This window comes from Mesoplodon densirostris, chromosome 4 (assembly GCF_025265405.1).
Source record: "Mesoplodon densirostris isolate mMesDen1 chromosome 4, mMesDen1 primary haplotype, whole genome shotgun sequence".
Classification (NCBI taxonomy): Eukaryota; Metazoa; Chordata; class Mammalia; order Artiodactyla; family Ziphiidae; genus Mesoplodon; species Mesoplodon densirostris.
This window is the reverse complement of record NC_082664.1, coordinates 26,702,514-26,727,797: the sequence shown is the minus strand read 5'-3', so window position 1 is coordinate 26,727,797 and position 25,284 is coordinate 26,702,514. Positions and strand designations below refer to the sequence as shown.

The 25,284-nt window shown below is 44.2% G+C and overlaps 1 protein-coding gene and 1 pseudogene across 1 annotated transcript in view; one reads left to right on the top strand and one right to left on the bottom strand.

Moving 5' to 3' along the window:
- SPTLC2 (serine palmitoyltransferase long chain base subunit 2) overlaps positions 1–24,631 on the bottom strand; it is a 113,537-nt gene extending 88,906 nt beyond the window's left edge. The window contains exon 1 of the mRNA XM_060095761.1: positions 24,374–24,631. Coding sequence (XP_059951744.1) covers positions 24,374–24,502 — 129 coding nt within the window. The 5' untranslated portion in view covers positions 24,503–24,631. The remainder of the gene's footprint in view (positions 1–24,373) is intronic.
- Positions 1,646–24,245, top strand: LOC132489138 (protein transport protein Sec24C-like; annotated as a pseudogene).
- Positions 24,632–25,284: the final 653 nt, after the last annotated feature.

The following is a 25,284-nucleotide window of genomic DNA, read 5'->3' as shown; positions in this document are numbered from 1 at the left end:
GTTGGTTGGACTGACCAGGAAGGAGAAAGTTAAATCATTGGTTTGCTTTTAAATATTGTGTGATTCTATCATAGCCTCATTTAATAAAATTAAATGCATTTTAAGGAACTGAGATTCAACTATGAAGTAACTTTTACAATGTGGCCTCAAAGCACAGTTCACTATGATCATTCACAGAGTCAGAATGAACAGACCAACTGACATGCACACTTCTGATAGGTGAAAAAGTCTTAGAACTCAGAGAAAAGAAAATTACTTGATCTTCAAATGCAGATGCTAAATGCTATCTCTGACATGATTCAAATAAAAATAATGGTATTACCATCTTATACACGTATAATATGCTACAAGGGAAAGCACCAGGCTTATTTTGTTCACTGCACAACTAGCACTCAGGATAGTATTTATTAAGTGCTAACAAATAATAAGTACTCAATAATGTTTCCTTTTGGGAATTCCCTGGCAGTCCAGTGGTTAGACACCGAGCTTTCACTGCGAAGGGCATGGGTTTGATCCCTGGTTGGGGAACTAAGATCCTGCAAGCTGCGTGGAGTCGCCAAAAAAAAAAAAACAAAGAAAAAATATAACGTTTCCTTTTATTACTATTAGTATTACAGAAAGTGGCACCTTATAGGAGCTCAACATGTATTTGTAAATGAAAATACACATTATGCTCTTTGCTCTGTCATAGAAGGGGTTAACTTATGATGATTACACAATTAATATTAGAACATTTCTAGAACCCATATCTGACACCCTCTAGTCTCAGCTGGACTGGAGATCAAGTTCACTCTAAACAAACACAGGCTATAAACCCTTACAGAATATTTCATATTCCGGATTCACCATGCAAGAGGGCTCTTAAGAGGCCTTTCAGTCACTCTAACTTGAGAATTACACTGTCGACAAGGCAATCAAGAAAACATATTGGCATATCACTCCCTCCAGGTCAAAAAATTTCACATTAAGCAGACAAGAGTGTGACACTCTGTATTATTATTCAAGGGAAGTTTAAGAACGCCAGTGAATACCAAGACACATTTGCTTGAACAGTAATATTTTTTCCAGAAAATGAAGAAGGGAAAAAAAAAGGCAAAGGAAGAAATTTTTTTAAAGTCAAGACTAAGCACACACCATAAAACATGACTTTTTGGAGGGCCATGGGCAGAATGTTAGAGGCTGAGTGTTTGTGTCTCTGCCCCTGTTCATATGTTAAAGCCCTAAACCCCCAGTGTGAAGGTATTTGAAGGTTGGGCCTTTGGGAGATAATTATGTTTAGGGCGTGAGGGTGGGACCCTCTCGATGTGATTAGTGCTCTAATAAGAAGAGATGGCAGACATCTCCACTGAGGAAAGGCCATGTGAGCATACTATGAGAAAGTGGCTGTCTACAAGCCAGGAAGAGGGTCCTCGCAAAGAACTGAACCTGCCAGCACCTCTGATCTTGGACTTACCAGCCTCCAGAATTGTAAGAAATAAATATCTGTTGTTTAAGCCACCCCATCTATGGTATTTTGTTATAGCAGCCTGAACTAAGACAGAGGTAAAGAGACATAATGCACATAACCTACTCTCAATTGGTTCAGGAAAAAATAAGTGTGTGTGTGTGTGTGTGTGTGTGTGTGTGTGTAGAGAGAGAGAGAATGATGGAGAATTTCTTCATGAACCATTTGTGAGTCAGTTGCAGTTATACTGTACCTTTATCTTTTAATACCTCAGTGCATATTTCTAAAAACAAAGATATTCTTTTACATTACTATAGAACAATTTTCAAAATCAGGAAATTGCTAGAATACTGATACGTACTTTATTTAGATTCCGCTAATCGTCCTAAGAGTGTCCTTTGTAGCAAAAGAAAGTCCTGGATAATGTATTGTATTCTCTCTTTAGTTTCAGAAAAGAAAAAAAAGGGGGCTTTCATTACACTGTAAAACGACTTAGAATGAATAATCCTGAGCAGAGGTTTCAAGAATCCCATGAAAGGACACAAAGTAACTATGCAATTTTGGGCAAGTAATTATTGGAAAGCAGAAGCTTACATTTCTGACATAGATACAAAATCACATAAGCATGATTTTTTAAAGCAAATAAACACATTCCCGCTTAATGTGACAGCAGGATGACAGAACCTGCCTATCACAACAGAACCTGCCCACCTGGTAGATAGCTTGGGACATTATTTAAAAAATTAATGTCCAATATGAACCACCCATTATGCATCAGCAATCAAAGGACTGTTATGTCTTTTCCTTTAAATGAACCCTATTCATTTCCAGTGATACACTGTGTTGTTCCTTAAAATAAGTTCTGCTGAAATGTTTCTTTACTGGAATTTTACTGAAAATATACTAGCCTCTCATTACTGCCTACCACACACACTAGAGAAAATAGTTTGGAGTTTTATGCCCATCACACAAGCTTTGCCACACTCTGAACATATATTTCGAGAAGCATCTTCTTTTTCTTGGCAGGCAAATTTTGAAAAGTAGGGAGTCCACATTTTATCTTGCAATCAGGGTAAGTTCCCGAATTTCTGTTGGTAAGTAACTCATATGGAATGGACTAAGGAGTGCTTCCAAAGCCAGCTGTGAAACAAACCTATATTTTGACATTACCATATTCCTACTGAAAACTCAAAAACGCAGACCTCCAAGTATACATGCACTGCAGGATTTCAGTCAGTGTCATCCTGTGCACTCTGGGCAGTGATGCTCTGCACAGGAGTTATTATTTTCACTTGCCACTCACAGGTCTGTAGCACTTCCCATCTCTAGATAAGCATCAAGGTATGACAGACGGATGTAATAGGAGATTTGCGTACCAGTGCAGCTCTGCCACAAATTCCGCATCTTCTTCTGAGCTCTATTCCACCTCTAACATGTTCTAAGCCTGTTAACACTGTGCCCTCCACTCTGGCTTCGTAGTTGACACGAACTGGAAAGGCAACCCAGTTTGCATCAGTCTCCCTTCTCTGGGAATACTCCCTTATATCAGGGGTGGGTCCCTGGTGGTCACATCTGTGCAATATGACCGATTTCCTGGGTCCTAACTGACTGGCACAGCAGTAGGCGCCTATGCCAAAATGAACCCAACAACCCTCTCTCGTGGGGATTTAAAATTTCAGTGGGGAAGGAGTCGGAAGGACACTGGACTGCCAACGTCCTGGAGAAACGGTCCATAAACTCCTGTTGCCAAGGTGTCAAGCGCTGTGTTATTTCCTGCCATTTTACCTTTTCTGAGTTGTTCATCAATTCCTCCCTACTTTTTCCTTTTCTTTTGTTGTATACCTATCATCCTTGCAACAAATCACCTTTTTGTTTAGCTAGAGTCAGTTGCTATCAACTGAAAGAAATTTAACAGATACAGACTCTATGTTAAAATTCTTAGAACTTCTTTTCTGCACTTACTGAACAGGTTTTTATATGTTGGCATAGCCTGCAAACTTTTACGTCTTTAGCAAATTTTAAAAAATGGTTCCCCGCTTTGTCAATTTTGTGCATTTGGAATATTGTTGACTGTCTTATCTAGGATAAGGGATACCTGGTTCAAAATCCTAAGTACTTACTTCCCTATATTAAGGGACATCAGATTCTAATTGCCCACTATAACTAACCTCTTCCCAGGTTCTCAATAATACCCATGAAGATAGAGCCAAAAGAGAAAAAAAGTCAGAACTAGTATATTTTTTAAAAGGGCAATAAAAGGCCTCAAATCAAAATTCAGACAGTATCTGTCTGCTAAGTTCATCTAACTACAGAGAACACGCTCATAACCGTTAAACAAGACTAACTTTTCACAGTAGAAAAATCACAAACTAAAGGGCAAGTAATAGACTATTTAATACAAGATTTTTTTTTTTTTTTTTGCGGTACGCAGGCCTCTCACCGTTGTGGCCTCTCCCGTTGCAGAGCACAGGCTCCGGAAGCACAGGCTCAGCGGCCATGGCTCACGGGCCCAGCCGCTCCGCGGCATGTGGGATCTTCCCAGACCGGGGCACGAACCCGTGTCCCCTGCATCAGCAGGCGGACCCTCAACCACTGCGCCACCAGGGAAGCCTTAATACAAGATTTTAAGGGAACTGGAAGTGGAGCCTGGGAGCCTTGACATTAGGAATGAAGTCGAACCTGGATCTGGAGCCGGGTGAAACCAAGTCAGTCAGCCCCACCTGTGCTGCCATTTGGGGAGCCTCAGCCTGTCCACCCAGGGTGCCATCAATCTGGCTGTGGTGGGCAACCAGGACCCACAGCCCCACCCCCTGTGGAGCCTCCAGTGGCCCAGTGCCAGGCTATGGGCAAACCCCTCCCCCAGGTGTTTCAAGAATCCCACCTTCTCCAGGGCCACCTCCAGCCTCAACGGCACAGGGCCCTTGTGGCCAGACAGCATATGGCCAGTTTGGCCAAGGAGAGGTACAGAATGGGCCAAGCTCCACTGTTCAGATGCAGAGGCTCCCTGGGTCTCAGCCATTTGGGTTAGTCCCACTGGCTCCCGTGGTCAGCCAGCCAGCTGTGCTTCAGCCCTATGGCCCTCCCCTGACAAGTACACAGGTGACTGCTCAGCTGGCCAGAATGCAGATCAGTGATGCTGTGGCCCCAGCACCTCCCACTCCGGGTCTAGGCTATGGTCCACCAACATCACTTGCCTCAGCCTCAGGAAGTTTCCCTAACACCAGTCTGCATGGCTCCTACCCTCAGGGCCAGGCTCCTCCCCTTAGCCAGGCCCAGGGTCATCCTGGGGCCCAGCCTTCCCAGCAATCTGTCCCACCACAGGCCTCCAGCTTCATACCCTCAGCTTCAGGGGGTCCTTGAATGCCTTCGATGACTGGTCCACTCCTGCCTGGACAGAGTTTTGGGGGGCCCCCAGGGAGTGAGCCCAACCATGTGTCCTCACCTCCTCAAGCTCTGCCCTCTGGCACCCAAATGACTGGGCTCACAGGACCACCAACACCTATGCACTCCTCCCAGCAGCCAGGCTACCAGCTGCAACAAAATGGTTCCTTTGGACCAGCCCAGGGCCCTCAGCTCAATCATGGAAGTCCTTACCCAGGAGCAGACACTTGGGGCAGCCAGCCAGGGACACCTCAACTATTGCCTCCTAAGCGCCTGTACCCTGATGCCACCCCGAGCCCTATTCAGGTTATTGAGGATGACAGGAACAACCAGGGTTCAGAGCCACTGGTTACTGGTGTATGGGGCCAGGTGCCACCCTTAGTCAACACCAACTTCCTGGTGAAAGATCAAGGGAATGCAAGTCCCCAATATATCTGATGCACATCCTATAATATCCCTTGCACATCTGACGTGTCTAGCAGGCTCAGGAGCCCCTGGCAGCTGTCATCAAGCTGCTGGCAAGCCTGCCCCCAGAGGAGGCTTCACCATATATCGCTGACCACGGGGAACCTGGCCCTTCGCGCTGCAGTCGCTGCAAAGCATATGTGTGCCCCTTCATGCAGTTCATTGAGGGAGGGAGGCGTTTCCAGTGCTGCTTTTGCAGCTGTATCAATGATATTCCCTCCCCGCCCCGTATTTTCAACATCCAGATCATACTGGCAAATGTGTGGATGCTTATGACCGTCCTGAGCTATCCCTGGGCTCTTGTGAATTCTTGGCCACTGTAGATTACTGCAAGAACAGTAAGTTCCCCAGCCCTCCTGCCTTATCTTCGTGATGGATGTCTCCTACAATGGCATCAGGAGTGGTCTTGTTAGGCTCCTCTGTGAGGAGTTCAAGTCACTGTTAGACTTTCTGCCTCGGGAGGGCAGGGCAGAAAAGTCAGCAATCCACGTTGGCTTTGTCACCTATAGTAAGGTACTCTGCTTCTACAATGTGAAGAGCTCACTGGCCCAGCCACAGGTGATGATTGTATCTGATGTGGGCGACATGTTTGTGCCACTGCTGGATGGCTTCCTGGTCAACATCAATGAGTCTCGGGCAGTCATCACCGGCTTACTGGATCAGATTCCAGAAACATTTGCAGACAGAAGGGAGACGGAGACAGTATTTGCTCCTGTTATCCAGGCTGGTGTGGAGGCTCTGAAGGCTGCTGAGTGTGCAGGGAAGCTATTTCTGTTCCACACCTCCCTGCCCGTCGCAGAGGTGCCAGGGAAACTGAAGAACAGAGACGACAGGAAGTTGATCAACACAGACAAGGAGGAGACTCTGTTACAGCCTCAGACAGGTGCCCATCAGACACTGGCCAAAGAGTGTGTGGCCCAAGGCTGCTGTGTAGACCTCTTCCTCTTCCCCAGCCAGTATGTGGAAGTGGCCATGCTCTCTGTTATACCCCAGCTAAGTGGTGGCTCTGTCTATAAATATGCTTGCTTTGAGGTGGAGAATGACCAGGAATGGTTCCTTAGTGACCTGGGTCAGAATGTACACAAGGTCACTGGCTTTGATGCTGTAAAGAGGGTCCCGACAAGCACTGGTGTCCGTGCTGTAGATTTCTTTGGGGCTTTCTACATGAGCAACACAAAAGATGTGGAGCTGGCTGGGCTGGATGGGGACGAGACGGTGACTGTGGAGTTCAAGCATGACGATCGGCTCAGTGAAGAGAGTGGAGCCCTCCTGCAGTGTGCCCTGCTCTACACCAGCTGCGCAGGGCAGCGATGGCTCCGCATCCACAACCTGGCCCTCAACTGCTGCATGCAGCTGGCTGATCTGTACTGAAACTGTGAGACTGACGTGCTCATCAACTACATGGCCAAGTTTGCACACCAGGACCTCCTGAACAGCCCTGTGAATATTATTTGTGACACTCCCATCACTCAGTGTGCTCAGATCTTGGCCTGTTACAGAAAGAACTGTGCCAGCCCCTGCTCTGTGGGACAGGTGATCCTTCTTGAGTGCATGAAGCTACTCCCAGTTTACCTGAACCCTTTGTTGAATAGTGACGTCCTGCAGCCTGGAGCTGAAGTCACTACGGATGACCGTGCCTGTATCCAACAGCTAGTTACCTCCACGGACATGGCTGAGACCAACGTCTTCTTCTATCCTCAGCTCCTACCATTAACCAAGTCTCCCCATTGAGAATACTAATGAACCACAGGCAGTTCGAGCATCTGAAGAGCATCTTAACAATGGGGATATATATTGGGTTGGCCAAAAAGTTCGTTCGTTTTCCATAACATCTTATGGAAAAACCTGAACGAAGTTTCTGGCCAACCCAATATCTGCTGGAGAATGGGCTCAACCTCTTCCTCTGCGTGAACAAGCGTCCAGCAGGGTGTTGTCCAGAGCCTCTTCGGCGTCTCCTCCTTCAGTCAGATCACCAGTGGCTGGAGCGTTCTGCCAGTTCTGGATAATCTGCTGTCCAAGAAGGTGCGAGGCCTCATGGATAGTTTGAGAGCACAGAGATGACGGTACCTGAAGCTTATCATGGTGAAATAAGAGGACAAGCTGGAGATGCTGTTCAAACACTTCCCAGTGGAAGACAAGAGCCTGAGGGGAGGAGAATCCGACGTGGACCCTGTCTGTCATATGCACAAGGAGATTTGGCAGCTACCAAGCTATAGCAAGTGGGTAAACAGCATAGGGTCCAGGCCAGCTTCCAGAAAGTACCCCAGGACAGCAGAGAAATTGGGACAGTTCCATATCTTATAAGTCATGTAAGCTGACCTCAGTCTCTTTGGAGGAAGGGGGAGGTATAAGGAGACACTTTTTTCTGGGCTCAAGTACCCTACCACTCTGTCACGTCCTGCTGCTGGAAGGTGCCCCTATCCCCTCACTTTACCCTCCTTTTCCTACTAATCCTGTTGTAATGAATGTAGTTTCTCAGTTCATTGTATATGATTTGGTGTTGGAGGATTTGGAGCCACCCAGACCCTCGCAATATTATGTGTCCCTTTGGACCAGCCTCTAAGAAGAGAAGGGCAGGCGGGAAGGAGTAGGGGTCCCAGGGGGAGGGGCTGCTAATTCATCTCAGTGTAATCAACAACTTCCTCAATTAGGGATAAACATACATACAGGTGCACAAGGGTCGGGTATAGACCATACACAGTAGAGAGAAAAGGGGTCAGTCTTCTAGGGCCTGGAAGTCAATAGCCAACGCAAGAGTCACTAAGGGTGGTTGACTAGCTTTCTTGCTCTGCTTCCACTCTTCTTTCTCTCTCCTGCAATGATTGGTGATCGCTTGGTGGACAGAGGAACATTATCAGAGATGAATGAGCTTGGGAACAGGGTTGTAAAGTGTATTAACACCTGGGAGAGGTATCAGCCTCCTTTCCAGCTGGAGAGGCCCCAACAGTGGATGGTTCTGTAGGGAGCCTGGCCATCAACTTGCAGTACCTCACAGAGCCAGCCCGCATCCCACTCTGAGCTCCTGCTGGAAACACTGCTCTCCAAGCTGGGGGTTGCTGGGGAGAGAGGCAGAGGTGGCTAGTCTCTCCTGCCAGGACACCACTCAGGCTTTCGTACTGACAGAGTGGCTGACGGTTATCTCCCAACCTGACCTGGCTGCGGCAGGACAAGGGCTAGGCTCAATGGTGGCCAGGCTTGCCTGCTCCCAGCCTGGGATACCCCTGCTCTGGACCTCTCATTTCTCTTCATTAGTTTATTTTTCAATGCACCTTTTTTTTTTTCCTTTTTTTTTTTTTTGCGGTACACGGGCCTCTCACTGTTGTGGCCTCTCCCGTTGCGGAGCACAGGCTCCGGACGCACAGGCCCAGCGGCCATGGCTCACGGGCCCAGCCGCTCCGCAGCAATGTGGGATCTTCCCAGACCGGGGCACGAACCCGTTTCCCCTGCATCGGCAGGCGGACTCTCAGCCACTGCGCCACCCCCTTCAATGCACCTTTAATTTGCAAAGAAATAAACTAAGATGTAGGGAATTCCCTGGCGGTCCAGTGGTTGGGACTCCACACTTTCACTGCCGTGGGCCTGGGTTCAATCCCTGGTCGGGGAACTAAGATCCTGGAAGCCATACAAAGCAGCCAAAAAAATAAAATAAAATGTAAAAAAATTTTTAGGAAAATTGACTGTTCCGGAAGAAAAAAAAACAAGCCCCTAGGTTAGAGCTTTTCCTCATATCGTACTGTGGAAGAGACAGCTAACTCGCCCCTTGTATATATTCTCCATAAGTTCCCATTAGTAACAGACTCTCTCAGTTTTAGCTGGGTACAAGGCTACCCAGCTACAGTCCACATTCCCAATCTCTCTTGCAGCAAAAGGGAACCGTGTGAGGAATTTGGGCCAGTAGGAAGTGAACAGAAATGATGAGTACCAGGGCTGGATTACATCCTTTAAAACAGCAACTGCTTTCCCTCACTTCTCTTTCCTTCTGCCTGTGGCCCAGAACATAGATGTGGTTGAAGATGCTAACTGAAGACGACATCCTCAAAGACTGCAAGACAACAAAGAAGATACCTCATAACCTACCTGCCCAGGACTACCTGTCTATCTCCAGACTTCACAAAGAGAAATCATTTCCATCTTGTTTATTTAAATGTCACATTTATAGCAACAAAAACAAAAAAATCAGAAAACAATATTGAGGCTTTTGCTTCCAATTGGGAGGTAATATGTAGAGGCAAGCCATCACTTTTCACAGAAAAACTACATAAAACTAAACAGATTACTCCAAACAAGAAGTCGTTTTAAAGACAATGAAGAACTGTTTTCCATGCAAAGAGGACAAGATGACCTAAAATTCCAAAGAGGGAAAAGCCTTTCCTTAGTGAGCTGAAATTGCTAGTCATTTTCTCTCCTCTGGTATTTGCAGAGTTTGAACAGGAACTGATCATAATTGGACTTGCCAGAGGCAGAGAAACTCTACCAAGAGAAAGAAAAGCCAACAGACTCTATAACAGCTATATAGGTTAGTATGAAGAGTCCCAGATAAGTGACCAGTTTTCTGCATAGGACGTTTACTAAGTGCTGGAGAAGCTGGGGAGATGGACTAGAAAGGTGACTTGAAATCAACCACAGTCTTACAATGCTTAAGAGGTAAAGTCATACCAGAGGGAGGGGCCTACAACAAACACACAATGGATCTTATCCTTGAGACGCTGTACTCACTAGAGTGAACTGAATCTACCTAAAAACTCAGCCCAGGACTTCCCTGGTGATGCAGTGGTTAGGAATCCGCCTGCCAATGCAGGGGACACGGGTTCGATTCCTGGTCTGGGAAGATCACACATACCACGGAGCAATTAAGCCCGTGTGCCACAACTACTGACCCTGCACTCTAGAGCCCACGAGGCACAACTACTGAGCCCATGTGCCACAACGACTGAAGCCCGCGCGCCTAGAGCCCGTGCTCCGCAACAAGAGAAGCCACTGCAATGAGAAGCCCCCGCACCGCAATGAAGAGTAGCCCCCACTTGCCGCAACTAGAAAAAGCCCGCTCACAGCAATGAAGACACAACGCAGCCAAAAATAAACAAATAAATTTATTAAAAAAAAAAAAAAAAAACTCAGCCCAGCCCACCCAGCTCAAACCCTGGTTAGATGGAGGTGCTCAGGCCCTTGCCATATCTAAGACAGCAAAAGGCAAAAACAACATTGACTTTAGTCTGCAGGTGTTTTGTTTTTTTTAATGCGGTACACGGGCCTCTCACTGCTGTGGCCTCTCCTGTTGCAGAGCACAGGCTCCGGAAGCACAGGCTCAGCGGCCATGGCTCACGGGCCCAGCCGCTCCGCGGCACGTGGGATCCTCCCGGACCGGGGCACGAACCCGCGTCCCCAGCATTGGCAGGCGGACTCTCAACCACTGCGCCACCAGGGAAGCCCTCTGAAGGTTTTTTATTCACAGTGTTCAGCAATCAATCAAAACATCCTGCTTTCCCAGGAGGCTGGGAGAGAAAACAGGAGTATGACTGAAAAAGAGAAGGCATGGTATACAGTAGTCTACAGTCACCTTATATTTCAGTACTGCTAGTCTTGGGAAATCTCTCACCCCTTGATCCCTCCCTTTAATTTCATGTCCCCAGAAGTATAGATTCCTGTTAAAGTTTTTTTAACATTTCTAAAACTGTAAAAATAATTTTCAGACATCAAAGACTCCCCTAGGAACCCAGAGCCCCCTTTCTACCAGAGAGCTCAAAATCATCATAATCATCTCATTCTTTTCACTCCTTCAACAAATATTTCATTTCTATCTATATGTCAAGATCTGTACAAGGTATTTGACCATACAAATAAGAGATAGTCCTTTTTCAAGTCTTCAAGAATTCTGCATTTTTAAGAGAAAAAGCATACAAAGATCAACATTCTTTTCACTCATTCAACAAATATTTCATTTCCATCTACATGTCAAGATCCATACAAGGTATTTGACCATACAAATAAGATAGTCCTTTTTCAAGTCTTCAAGAATTATGCTGTTTTTTTTTTTTAAGGAAGAGACTGCCCTTAAATATAATAGTGTTTATTTATTTTTACTTGTTGACAGTTTGCTTTATGTATTTATTTATTTATGGTTGTGTTGAGTCTTCGTTTCTATGCGAGGGCTTTCTCTAGTTGTGGCAAGCGGGGGCCACTCTTCATCGCGGTGCACAGGCCTCTCACTATCGCGGCCTCTCTTGTTGCAGAGCACAGGCTCCAGATGCGTAGGCTCAGTAATTGTGGCTCACGGGCCCAGTTGCTCCGCGGCATGTGAGATCTCCCCAGACCAGGGCTCGAACCCGTGTCCCCTGCATTGGCAGGCAGATTCTCAACCACTGCGCTACCAGGGAAGCCCGAATTATGCATTTTTTAAGAGAAAAAGCATGCAAATATCAACATGATTGTTGAGATAAAAGAATAAAGAAACCATTTTAAGGGATACTGTCTAAAGGGATTTATATATAAATGCAGAGGACGAAAAATGCACACAAAGTGAGAAGCATTTTTATTACAAGCAATTCTCAAGTTGTCTCACTTTTCTTCTTCACATTACTGATGACAAAACCAAGGAAAATTTAAGCTATTTGTCCAGTCACAAGAAAGTTAGATTCAAAGTCGGGATGAGAATCTAAGTCTCTACATTTTCCATCTGTTACCATTTCTTAGTCATATTCCTGAGATTTTCTATGAATCAAATTTTCTTTTAATTATTTCAGAGATAATACAACTTAATCTGATTGTTTTAAAATTATCAGTGGCTTAAAATTAGAATTTAATTTTAAACTCAACCTTCGTGCTCATTTTTGCTATTTCATATAATTAGCTGTTTTTGCTATTCATATTATCAGCTATACACGGATTGAGATAAATGGTTATATGAGTTTCGTTTCCCCTGCTAAAAAAATGTCTGTTTTTAGGAAACCAGAATTAACACTAATTAACCTAGCTGCCCTGGAAATAACCTGCTTCCTTTGCCTACATACAAAGCCACAATTGTACAGGAGGCGATAAAGATATTATCCTTTAGCATGTACAGCACAGGTCTCCAACAGATACTTCTATCACAGTCTTCTGTCCATTTTAACACTGGGTTGTCTTTTTCTGTTTTGGCCGTGCTGCATGGCGGCTTGTGGGACCTTAGTTCCCCGACCAGGCAATGAACTGAGGCCACAGAAGTGAAAGCGCCAAGTCCTAACCACTGGATCAACAGGGAACTTCCTTGGGTTGTCTTTTTATTGTTGAGTTATAAGAGTGCTTTATACATTCGAGATAACAAGTCTCTTATCTGCTATATGATTTTCAAATATTTTCTCTCACTCTGTGGATTGTCATTTCACTTTCTTCATGGTGTCCTTTGAAATACAAGCTTGTAATTTTGATCTAGTACAATTTATCTACTTTTTCTTTGGTTGCTTATACTTTTGGAGTCATACCCAAGAAACCACTGCCTGATCAAAGTCTACAAAGGTTTATACCTATGTTTTTTCCTAAGAATTTTATAGCTGTAACTCTTATATTTAGGTCTTTGATCCATTTCGAGTAATTTTTCTGTACATGGTATAAGGCAGGGATCCAAGCTAGTCCTTTTACATGTGGACGTCCAGTTCCCTCCACACCATTTTTTAAGAAGGTCATTCTTTCCCCACCTTGAATTATCTACTCTTGTAAAAAAAAATCAACTGACCATAAATGTAAGGGTTTATTTCTGGACTCTCAATTATATTCCACTGATCTCCAACTTTGTTCTTCTTTTTCAAGACTTGGTCTATTCTGGGTCCCTTACATTTTCATATGAATTTTAGGATCAGCTTGTAAATATCACCAAAAAAAACCAGGTGGGATTTCAATGGGTTGCACTGAATTTGCAGATCAATCTTAATATTAAGCCTTTCAATCCCTGAACATCGGATGTCTTTGCATTTATTTAAATCTTTTTTGATTTCTTTCAAAATGTTTTGTAGTTTTCAGTGTACAAGTCTTGCACTTTTTCTGTTGCATTTTTTCTAATCATTTAATTCTTTTTGATGCTACTGTGTGCAAAAGTTGTGCTCTGATGACATCAGGGTAATCACTCTATATGCTAAGGTCATAAACATTTGCTTTTATATGCTAGAGCTTTATATTTTTTGATGTTCACATGTGAATATCTAACAACCTAGGATTGATTTTACAGAGTGGTGTGAAGTTGGGATCTATTTTTTTTCCATACTACTTGTCTCAGCACCATTTAATAAAAAGGCAATCCATTCCCCACTGATTTGAAATGCCACCACCCTTATCTATCAAATTCCATATTCATAGTGTACTCTTTCTGGATTTTCTATTCTGCTCCATTTATATACCATCTGATCAAAATCTACTGCCTAAATAACTGTAGTTTTATGGCAAGTCTTATTATCTAATAAAGATGACTACTCCCACCTAATTTTTCTTCAAAACTGCCTTGGCTCTTCTTGGCCCTTTGCTTTTGCACATGCTTTTTAGAATCAATTTGTCAAGAAAGAATAAGAGAGAGGGAGGGAGAAAAAGAGAAGAAAAAAACACTTGGAGGGTAGGATTTTAACTGGAACTGCATTGTCTTAAAAGATCAATTTGAGGAAACTGACACTTGAAACACATTTTCACCTGTGAATTTTAGGAACCCAAGCTGGCTCTGTAACATATTTTGAGATAGTGGTTTTATTCATTTAAAGATACGGTTTGGATCACTTAAGTGGTGGTTCACTGCATTTTAGAAATCAGAAAAAAAATTGTAATCTTTAAACCTCCTTTATTTTACAAAATGATATTCTGATTTTATACACATGCGCGCACACACACACACAAACACACACATCTTCTGGGTGAGCAATCTCATTTCTAGGCATTTATCCTAACAAAAAAACCCAAAAGTGTTAAGAGAAGCACAAAGGGCTCATATATCAGAAATACTGAGAAAAGTCTAAACATTATGCATGAGGATTGGTTAAATAAATTACACTATGTATCTGTACTATGGAATTTATGCACCCTTTAAAAGAATGATGTTTGTGGGGGAGGGGCTATACAGGGGTAAGGGGAAGAAGGGTTATTATGGGATTACATGAAATCATGTGTGTGAAACATTTTTTCTTTTTTTGGCCATGCCACACAGTTTGCAGGATCTTAGCTCCCGGACCAAAAATTGAACCCGCGCCCTCGGCAGTGAAAGCACAGAGTCTTAGCCATTGGACTGCCAGGGAATTCCCCTGTGTGAAACTTCTGAAAATTGTAAAGCACTACAGAATTTACAGAATCTTTCATTCAACTAAAAAAAAAAATAATACATTGTAGGGATTTCCCTGGTGGCCCAGTGGTTAAAAATCCACCTTCAAGTGCAAGGGACGCGGGTCCGATCCCTGGTCGGGGAACTAAGATCCCACATGCCGCAGGGCAACTAAGCCCATGCCACAACTACTGAGCTTGCGTGCTGCAACTAGAGAGCCCGCACACTCTGGAGCCCGTGCACCACAACTAGAGAGAAGCCTGCGCTGCAACGAAGGATCCCTCATGCCGCAACGAAGACCCCGCGTGCCGCAACGAAGACCCAACAAAGCCAAATAAATAGGTAAATAATATTTTTAAAAATACATTGTAAAAAAATGATGTTTGTCTCTACTGACTGATGATAGATTATATTCATGACACTAAGAGAAAAAAACTGTAAAATAGATGTAGTACGATCTCTTGTATGTAAAATTGTAACCCACTCCCTCTCACATTTATATATATATATATATAAACACACACATACACACATTTATATGTCTATATACACACACACACATATATAAATATATGGCAGGATATATATCAAAATGTTACAGTATTTATCTCCAGGTTATAGAATTTCAGGAGATAAAGCTGACCCTTGAACAATGCTGCAGTTAATCCCAGTATAATTTATAGTTGGCTCTCCGTATCCAAGGTTCCTCCACATCCACAGATTCAACCAACCACAGACTGTGCAGTACTGTAGCATTTACTATTGAATAATATCTGCATAGAAGTGAACTGGTGCAGTACAGACCTGAGTTGTTCAAGGGTCAACTGAATTTATTTTCTTCATATTTTAATGTGTTGGTTTAATGTTCTGCAAGTATGGTATTTTTCCAACTCCTATATTTTCATATAAAATAGTATGTAAAGTATGTTGACTTTACAAGAGAAACACTACATCTGTTCATTTTAAATCTTATTGAAAATATGCAAATTTTCAAGAAATACTTGTTTTTAAAACTAAAAAATTTAGAACTTTCAAGTATATAAACTCTTGTAAAGAGTGTAACACAGGTGCTAGTCTACTTAAGGGCAAACTCTCCCCACTGAAATTTTAAATCCCCACGAGAGAGGGTTGTTGGGTTCATTTTGGCATAGGTACCTACCGCTGTGCCAGTCAGTTATGACCCAGGAAATCGGTCATATTGCACAGATGTGACCACCAGGGACCCACCCCTGGTATAAGGGAGTACTCCCAGAGAAGGGAGACTGATGCAAACTGGGTTGCCTTTCCAGTTCGTGTCAACTACAAAGCCAGAGTGCAGGGCACGGTGTTAACAGGCTTAGAACATGTTAGAGGTGGAATAGAGCTCAGAAGAAGATGCGGGATTTGTGGCAGAGCTGCACTGGTACGCAAATCTCCTATTACATCCGTCTGTCATACCCTGATGCTTATCTAGAGATGGGAAAGTGCTACAGACCTGTGAGTGGCGAGTGAAAATAATAACTCCTGTGCAGAACATCACTGCCCAGAGTGCACAGGATGACACTGACTGAAATCCTGCAGTGCATATATACTTGGAGGTCTGCATTTTTGAGTTTTCAGTAGGAATATGGTAATGTCAAAATATAGGTTTGTTTCACAGCTGGCTTTGGAAGCACTCCTTAGTCCACTCCACTCATATGGATGAGATACTTACCCACAAAAATTCGGGAACTTATCCTGATTGCAAGAAAAAATGTGGACTCCCTACTTTTCAAAATTTGCCTGCCAAGAAAAAGAAGACGCTTCTGGAAATATATGTTCAGAGTGTGGCACAGCTTGTGTGATGGGCGTAAAGCTCCAAACTATTTTCTCTAGTATGGGTAGCAGGCAGTAGTGAGAGGCTAGTACATTTCAGTAAAATTCCAAGAAAAGATCAGCCTCTATAATCAACTCTCAAGAGATGAAATCTGTTGTCACCCTAATATCTAATTTAAACTCCTCAAAAATTACCAGTAAGTTCTGAATTGCCAAATCCAGTGACATGACAGAGTAAGACAAAGAATACAACCCAGGCTCTATTAACTTCCTAACTGGGCTAGTTATTTAAATGATTTGGAATTCAGCCTTATTTGTTAAATGGAGATAATATTCACCTACCAAGGGCCCTGTGAAGGTCAGATAGGTTAAAAGGCTGGGAGAGGCCCTGGGCACAGTAAATGATACCTATTACTATTATTATTCTTGGTTTCTGACCACCAAGATGTTGCTTACCACTGCTTAAAGAAACACCCTCGGGCTTCCCTGGTGGCGTAGCGGTTAAGAATCTGCCTGCCAATGCAAGGGATACGGACGGGTTCGAGCCCTGGTCCGGGAAGACCCCACATCCCGCGGAGCAGCTAAGCCTGTGCGTCACAACTACTGAGCCTGTGTGCCACAACTACTGTGCACAGCAATGAAGACCCAACACAGCCAAAAATAAATAATAAATAAATAATTAAATACATAATTTCTCTAAAAAAAAAAAAGAAACACCCTCCATCTCCTTGGGCTTTCACACACCACTTGCCAACACTTGTTCTTTCTCAATCAACCTTCTGCAGCAGTGGTGTGTGTCTGTGCTTTGCCTTCTCGCAAGAACATCGATTCCCCAATATTACATCCTTCGTGTCTCCTCTTCTTGCTTAATGCCCTCTTCTACCTACTTTACCAATTCCCATGGCTTTAACTACCACCCATTCATTCCTTCAACTAAGATTTCCTGAGCTCCTATTGCGTACCAGGCACAATTCAAAGAGTCAAACCTCAGATGTTTGCTGAAGGGGCCTACTTATTAGGCAGCAAGAGGCTTATTTAGAATAATTCAAAACCACCACATTTGACAGGTCAGTACTTTATCTGTACGGTAGTTTCTAAAGCTTTCCAAGTCACAAAAGTTGTTGAATATTTTCCCCGACCTCAATATGTATTATATGGAGTTAGGCTGGATCACACCCATAGTCTCAGTATAACTGCATATTTCACTGTACTTAGAAATCATCAGAAAGCTGGGACTTCCCTGGTGGTCCACTGGTTAAGAATCTGCCTTCCAATGCAGGGGACGCGGGTTCGATCCCTGGTCGGGGAACTAAGATCCCACACGCAGTGGGGCAACTAAACCCGCACACCGCATCTACCGAGCCTGCCCACCACAACTAGAGAGAAGCCCCTGCGCCGCAACGAAGAGCCCTTGCGCGGCAATGAAAGATCCCGCGTGCTGCAACTAAGACCTGGTGTAGCCAAATAAATAAATAAATATTTTTAAAAATAATAATAATAAAAATAAATAAAAATGAGCCATCAACACAAGGGTTATCTCAATCCTTTAGGGTCTTACAGTACACATGTATTTTTTCTACAATCAGAAGCAAAAATTATTTTAAAACAAAAGGAAAAATTGCCACCTTAACCTTCACAATGGGTTTTGAAGGTAGTCTTAAAGACAACAAATGTTAAGATAAATTTTCTGAGCTTAAATTAGTCAAGAGCAAAAGGCTTACTTGCTTAATGGGTTTAATGGGTCACAAATTACAAATTATATTATAGAAGCCTTCTTAGAAGCTATTCAGAAGGCAACTGGCTTTTGAGGCCACAAACCATGTATTTAATCAAATAAGGCACACCCACTCAGAATGCAAACACAGCCTCTACCCATCCTCTCAATTGCCTATTCTGCCAATAAACACTGCTTCTTTCTTTCAAAAATGGAATCTGATTGAATCTCAACCAATTAACTACTCGTTCAGAACACTGAAGTTTCTGGGGCACCTAGTCCAACCTTAAAAAGTGGGCAAGTCTGCATTCCCTGAATACCCAAGTTCTAAAATACTATATTAAGAATACAGTGATTTATATATTAAACACGGGTCTCATTTCCCAAGAATTTTTATTAAAGAGAATTCCTGAGTACCTCAAATGACTCTGGAATCTTTCACATCCAACTAGTAAGACTTGAAATGTTCTTCCCCTTGGAACAAAAAGCATTTGAAACAAAAATCTAGTCCCACAAGCTGTAAACAGTTAACAACATTATTTTTGCAAAGCTTTGAGGTCTTTGGATGTCTCATCAGGCCCTGAAAAACTTGAACAGGTATACTGGCCATTCTAGCTACTCCTCCAGTTCCTGTGGCATAACTAACTTCTCCTTTTCCCAGGTAATGTTTCCTCTCAGTGGAAACAAAAGCCTAGTAGCTACTTAGTAAACCACCTCTCATTAGTTATTCATTTGCCTTCTTCTAAGTATAAGAAGCAAAACCAGCACTTTGTTCTTTCTACTTTTCTTATCATTTAAATAAGAACATAACTTGTGCCCTAATTCCTCCTTAAGAATCTTATTTATTCTGGCAGCTAGAAGGCTATCATCCTTCTAATGTCTCATTAAAACTATTCCTGGGCTTCCCTGGTGGCGCAGTGGTTGAGAGTCCGCCTGCCGATGCAGGGGACACAGGTTCGTGCCCCGGTCCGGGAGGATCCCACATGCCGCAGAGCGGCTGGGCCCGTGAGCCATGGCCGCTGAGCCTGCGCGTCCGGAGCCTGTGCTCCACCACGGGAGAGGCCACAACAGTGAGAGGCCCGCATACCGCAAAAAAAAACCCCACTATTCCTAAAGGGAAGAATCTTAGGTCCAAACTCTCTCAAAGGCAGATAATTTTTTTCTTCCATATTTGTTAGCTAAGTAAGGAAGGTTAAATGTGTGAACAAATCTCAAAAGTTCTTTAAAGAAATGGAAGACCAAAAGAAAGTAATGTTAACAAGGGGCTTTAAAAGTAGGAACCAACTGTATTATATTTCAGGTGCAACCAAAATATGGCATTTATTTAATCAAATGTTAAATCCACAGTAATAAACTCTTGGTAATTAAGATCACTGAATACTCCAAATCGCTGCTGAGAAAATTTCCTGCAAAGCCTCTAGAGGTCTTTAAAAATAGGATAGAATCATCTATCCAGATTAGTTTTAATAAAGTCCTACAAATAGAAAAGGGAATGAATTACATAAACCCCTAAAGGTTCCTTCCAGCTCTAATTCTGCCAAAGCTTCCAATTCTCTTTCTAAGTTTCCTTAATACTAATTGCTACCTGTTACCTCAAAAAAGGCTGACCCGCTTCTCTCACTCCTCTGAATGGCAGGGAGGAAAAATTACGGTTTCTCTTCCTTGTGAAAACTCTATCTACTGTCATCATTAAAAAACAGCAATGTCTACACCCATAAGGATGGCTACCGTAAAGAAAAAACCTAATTCTCCTACGATGTCTCTCCTTTACTCTCACACTACCTTGCCGCTAACACTTCTGACCAGATGTTTGGGGGGTGGGGGGTACACACCACTAAGCAATACTGTGACATCAGCTGGGTATCCTACATTGTTTTTTCCTTTTTTTAAAAATTGAAGTATATAGTTAATTTACAACATGGTGTTAGTTTCAAGTGTAGGTGTCCTACAATTTAACTTACTTCTATCACTATCTACCTGGAGATAGCGGCAGATCCCACAGGTAAGGGCTCAGTCCCACAAGACTGCCTCCACCTCAACTTCAGATGCCAATCTCAATTTCAGGTTGTCACCTGTGCTTCTGACCAACCAGAGGTTCCTGGGACTCTCTCTTCGTAGAGCAGCTCACAGAACTCAGGGAAGTTGTTTACTTACTGTTTACCAGTTTATTATAAAGGATCCAGATGAACACCCAGATGGAAGAGATATGTAGGGCAGGGAGAGGAGGGAGGGTCACAGAGCTTCCAGCTGTGCTACGCTCCCAGCATCCCCATGTAGTCAGCAGCCCAGAAGCTCTCTAAACCCAGTACTTCGGGGACTTTTATGGAGGCTTCATCATGCAGGCATGATTGATCATTAACTCCATTTCCAGCCTCTCTCCCCTCTCTGGAGAATTGTGGGGTGGGGCTGAGAATTCCAAGCTTCTATTCATGGCTTGGTCTTTCTGGTGACCCCATCCAGGAGCCCACAAAGAGTCAGCTCATTAAAACGAAAGATGTTTCTATTGTCTAGGAAATGTCAAGGGATGTAGGAGCTCTGTGTCAGAAACTGGAGGTCAAAGACGAAACATTAGGACAAAAGATGCTCCTAGTGCTCTTATCACTTAGGAAACTACACAGGTTTTAGGAGCTCTATGCCAGCAGCAGAGGAAGTTATATACATATATTTTTTGTCCCTATAATCTCACAGCTACTATCAAAAAAAAAAAAACAGAACAATTGTTGGTGAGACTGTGGAGAAATTGGAACCCTTGTGCACTACTGATGGAAATGTAAAATGGTGCAGCCACTGTGTAAACAGTACGGTGTTACCTCAAAAGATTAAAAATACAATTACCACATGATCCAGCAGTTCCACTGCTAGGTATATACCCAAAAGAATTCATGGTCTGGGCTTCCCTGGTGGCGCAGTGGTTGAGAGTCCACCTGCCGATGCAGGGGACACAGGTTCGTGCCCCGGTCTAGGAGGATCCCACATGCCGCGGAGCGGCTGGGCCCGTGAGCCATGGCCGCTGAGCCTGCGCGTCTGGAGCCTGTGCTCCACAACGGGAGAGGCCACAACAGTGAGAGGCCCACGTACGGCAAAAATTAAAAAAAAAAAGAATTCATGGTCTAAGAGATATTTGTACATGCATGTTGACAGTGTCATTATTCACAACAACTGAAACATGGAAGCAACCTGAGTGTACACTGACACATGAATGGCTAAGCAAAATGTGGTATATACATACAATGGAATATTATTCAGCCTTAAAAAGGAAGTAAATTCTGATACATGCTACAACATGCATGAACCATGAGGATGTTATGATAAAGGAAATAAAGTCAGTCACAAAAAGACAAGTACTTTTACTTATACGAGGTACTTATGGTAGTCAAACTCCTAGAGACAGAAAGCAGAATGGTGGTTGCCAGGGACTGGGAGGAGGGGAGAATGCAGAGATACAGAGTTTCAGTTTTACGTGATGAAAAGAGTTATGGAGATGGATGGTGGTGATGGCTGCATAACATTATGAATGTATTTAATTCCACTGAATTGTACACTTAAAAATGGTTAAGATGGTAAATTTTATGCTATGTGTATTTTACCACACAGACAAAAAAAATTTGGAAAAAAAACCACCCAGAAAACAGTAACGTCTGATTGTTTCATAACGTCCTTTCTACCACAGGAGCTATTTACTCAAACTCCAAACCCAAATCCAACAAAGAGGCAAGCATATACAGACTCCTGAGAGGGTAGAGGGATCTTAGAAGTTTCTAACTTCTCTTCTGTTCGTTAAAAGACAAATGGTGGAATATGTGAGGAAATGAACTTATATCCTGGGTTTAAAAACCCTGTTACAGGGCTTCCCTGGTGGCACAGTGGTTAAGAATCTGCCTGCCAGTTCAGGGGACATGGGTCCGGGAAGATCCCACATGCCACGGAGCAACTAAGCCCATGCGCCACAACTACTGAGACTGTGCTCTAGAGCCCACAAGCCACAACTACTGAGTCCACGTGCCACAACTACTGAAGCCCGCGCACCTAGAGCTGGTGCTCCACAACAAGAGAAGCCACCGCAATGAGAAGCCTGCGCATGGCAACAAAGAGTAGCCCCAGCTAGAGAAATCTTGTGTGCAGCAACTAGAGAAATCTTGTGTGCAGCAACCAAGGCCCAACGCAGCCAAAAATAAATAAGTTTATATTTTTTTAAAAAACCCTGTTACACTCTATTTTAGTAAAGGCAAGACACACACCTGTGCACTTGACATCTTATGTGTATTTTTACGGCATAATTGGCAGCACTTCCCCCAGAAACTGGGGAAAAATACACAGGGCTTGGAGCACTAGCACATCACTTTAATCGAAACAAAAACAACTTTAAAAAATATTTTAAAGATACTCTTGCTCTCATGAAGTTTCTTTTGCTTAAGGAAAAAGAAACGGGGAAATAAAACACCCCACAGACAATAGTCCTCCTATTAGTGTAAAAGCAACATACCTAAAGTCTTTGTTTTAAAAAGACTCCTGAGAAATTGTTTTCTAGAAGGGATACTGCAGTCCTAAACATTCTTTAGGGCATTCCACCAGACCATTCTTCCAAATGCCACCATTGTGCCTTGAGTGAAAATTTTCACTAAAATATATTAGAAAAAGACAGGCAGCTTTTCCAGTTATACAGATTTTTAAATTTCATGTTAGCAACTTGATATTTCTTCATCTTATCAGTCAGCAATCTCTGAAGAAATGTCATGCCCACCAATGCTAAACTGTTCAGGATTATGGGAGGGAGAAATCTGATTTACTACTAACTCAGAACATAAGTGTGTTAAGTGAAAAGAGCACTTAAACACAAAGCACCTCTATCGTGTGGACACCTTGCTCTTGATTTCCTTCTCCCTCTTAAAAATCACAACGCACTCATTGGCCTGCAATGTATTTTCTAACTCCCACCATTAGGTTTCCCTTTTACAATTTATACCACAACAATTTTGTCTTATTAGCCATTTACACTGCTGGGAAAACAACTTTTTCCATGGCTTACAATGAGCTGATTCTTATCACTTCCTGTCTCACACAATTATTTCTTCAAAAATGAAAACAAATTTTTTGAATCTGTATATTATGTTGCCTTACACCTTACAACTTCAGGGGAGGTCAAGCCTCTTTTATGTATTTCCCCCCAACTCTTGTGGTCTTAATATCTCAACCTGACCAGGAGAAATGCTTTATTTTCTGTTTCACACCAAACAGTAACAGGCCTATCTCTCCTATCTACTGACTGGGGGAGAAGGCTGCCAGATGTTTATGGTAATGACAAATTACAACAGTCACATTTCCTGCCGTGGGGAACGGACTATTTGTGAAAAAAAAAATGATTTCCTTAATTTCTTAAAGAGATTTATAAGTACCAAAGTCAACTGCAGACATCTCAACACTCTCTTCCACCAACACTGACCTTGCATCTTTTAAACCAACTCATCGTTAAAAATACATTTCAGCAGAATAGCTGTCAGTCCAGAGAACGTGAAGCTTGATAATAATTACTGCCTTGAATTCAGAACTTTTCAAAATATTTCAGAACTGCCTGGACTGAGTTGGTGATTCAGCCTTGGTGAATTAGTACAGACTCATCACAAGTCACCACCAGGCTAAACCATCCCCCTTGGGAGATAGCACTCTTGCTCAAGGGGTCAGCAGGACCACCTAACTCAACCTGGAGCCCGAGATGGGGTCTCACCTCGGGCCAAGACCATAACGCTTTTTAGGCTCTGGACCGGGTTCACTGCCAGACTTGTGGTCCAAGGCCTTACTTGTAGACGGGGGTAGGTACGGGGTAGGAAAAGACTGGGTGTGTTTCCGCCTGGTACCACCTCCTAACTTGCTTTGCCTCCTGAGGATCCTAAATGTGGTTTTCCCTGGAGGGCTTCAGAGCTCTAGGAGGAAGCAACCACCCGAAGGCCATAGGAGGGAGCCTCGGGGGAATCCTCCTGGGGTCCGAGGGGGCACTCCCTGCCTCTCCTGGGGGGCAGCCCTACTTCTGGCGGGATCGGGTAGAGGAAGTAGAGCCCAACCTCCGGCGGGAGGAGAGGAAGACCTCAGGCGCGGAGAGACGGGCGAGCCCCAGCGCCGCCCTTGAGCCTTCCGGCCGGGGGCAGGCCCAGTCAGTGCCCGGACACTGCCGCCAGCACACCTGAGCCGCGCCCGGCCCCGCAGACAGTCACCGCGACCCCGCCCGGCCCCGCCGCCCCTCCGCAAGGGCGCCAGCCCGCGGGGTCCCGGCCTACCGCCCCCAGCCCGGCCCGGCCGCCTGGTCCCACAGTACCTGGCTGGCAGCGGCTGCGGCAGTAGCGGCGCTGCTCCTCACGTACCCGTTGCGCACCTCCCCGTTCGCCACGCAGTCTTTCGCCCGCACCGGGCGACGGCAGCAGCACCCTCCGGGCTCCGTCCGCATCGTCCCGGCAGCACTAGGCGCAAGGCAGAATCCGTAAGCGGCGACCGAGGCGGCAGCAGCTCCAAGTCCCGCTCCGCACCCCTCCAACCTCCCCGAAACCGGAAATGGCTGCACGCCGCCGCCAATTCCCTGCCGGGCCGTCACATGAGGGCGGGACCCACTCCCCCCAGAAGCAGCGGCTCGCCGTAGGCTGGGCCCGGGAGCTGGAGACCAGGCGGGGCGTGCAGGAGTGTCGTGAGCCTGAGGACTGCTGACCAATCTGGAGGAGGAGGAGGCGGACCCCAGGCGCTTACCTGGCCAATCACGGAATGAAATAAAACGGCTCGCGGGTGTCAAGGGGGTTTTCTGAAGCGACCTTTGGACCTGGGACCTGGTCTCTAGAGCGGGTTCCCTCTCCCGGACAGGTGGCACCCTCTCTGCCCTTGCCTCCCGGGAAGTTCTCGGGTTTGAATCCCAGCCCTTAATTTAATTAGCTAATTCTTCTGTGGGTTTTTATAGTACGCCTTTTTCGACATTCCCTCCCCATTCTTCAATATGTATCATACATTAACACATTTTAAGTAATGATTCGGGTGTCTCTTTGCCCTTCACATCTGTCCCTATCAGGGTTTTCTGTACAACTTCCTTTTAAGAACACTTCCTTGAAAGTCAAGAAACCTGGTCTTGTTCCAGTTCTGCCAGTAACCAGAAGCTAAACCTTGAGTGTTTAACCACTTTAGGAGCCAAATTCTTTAAAATGGAGTTAATACTTCCTGCTTCATAGACTCATTGCAGGAATTACA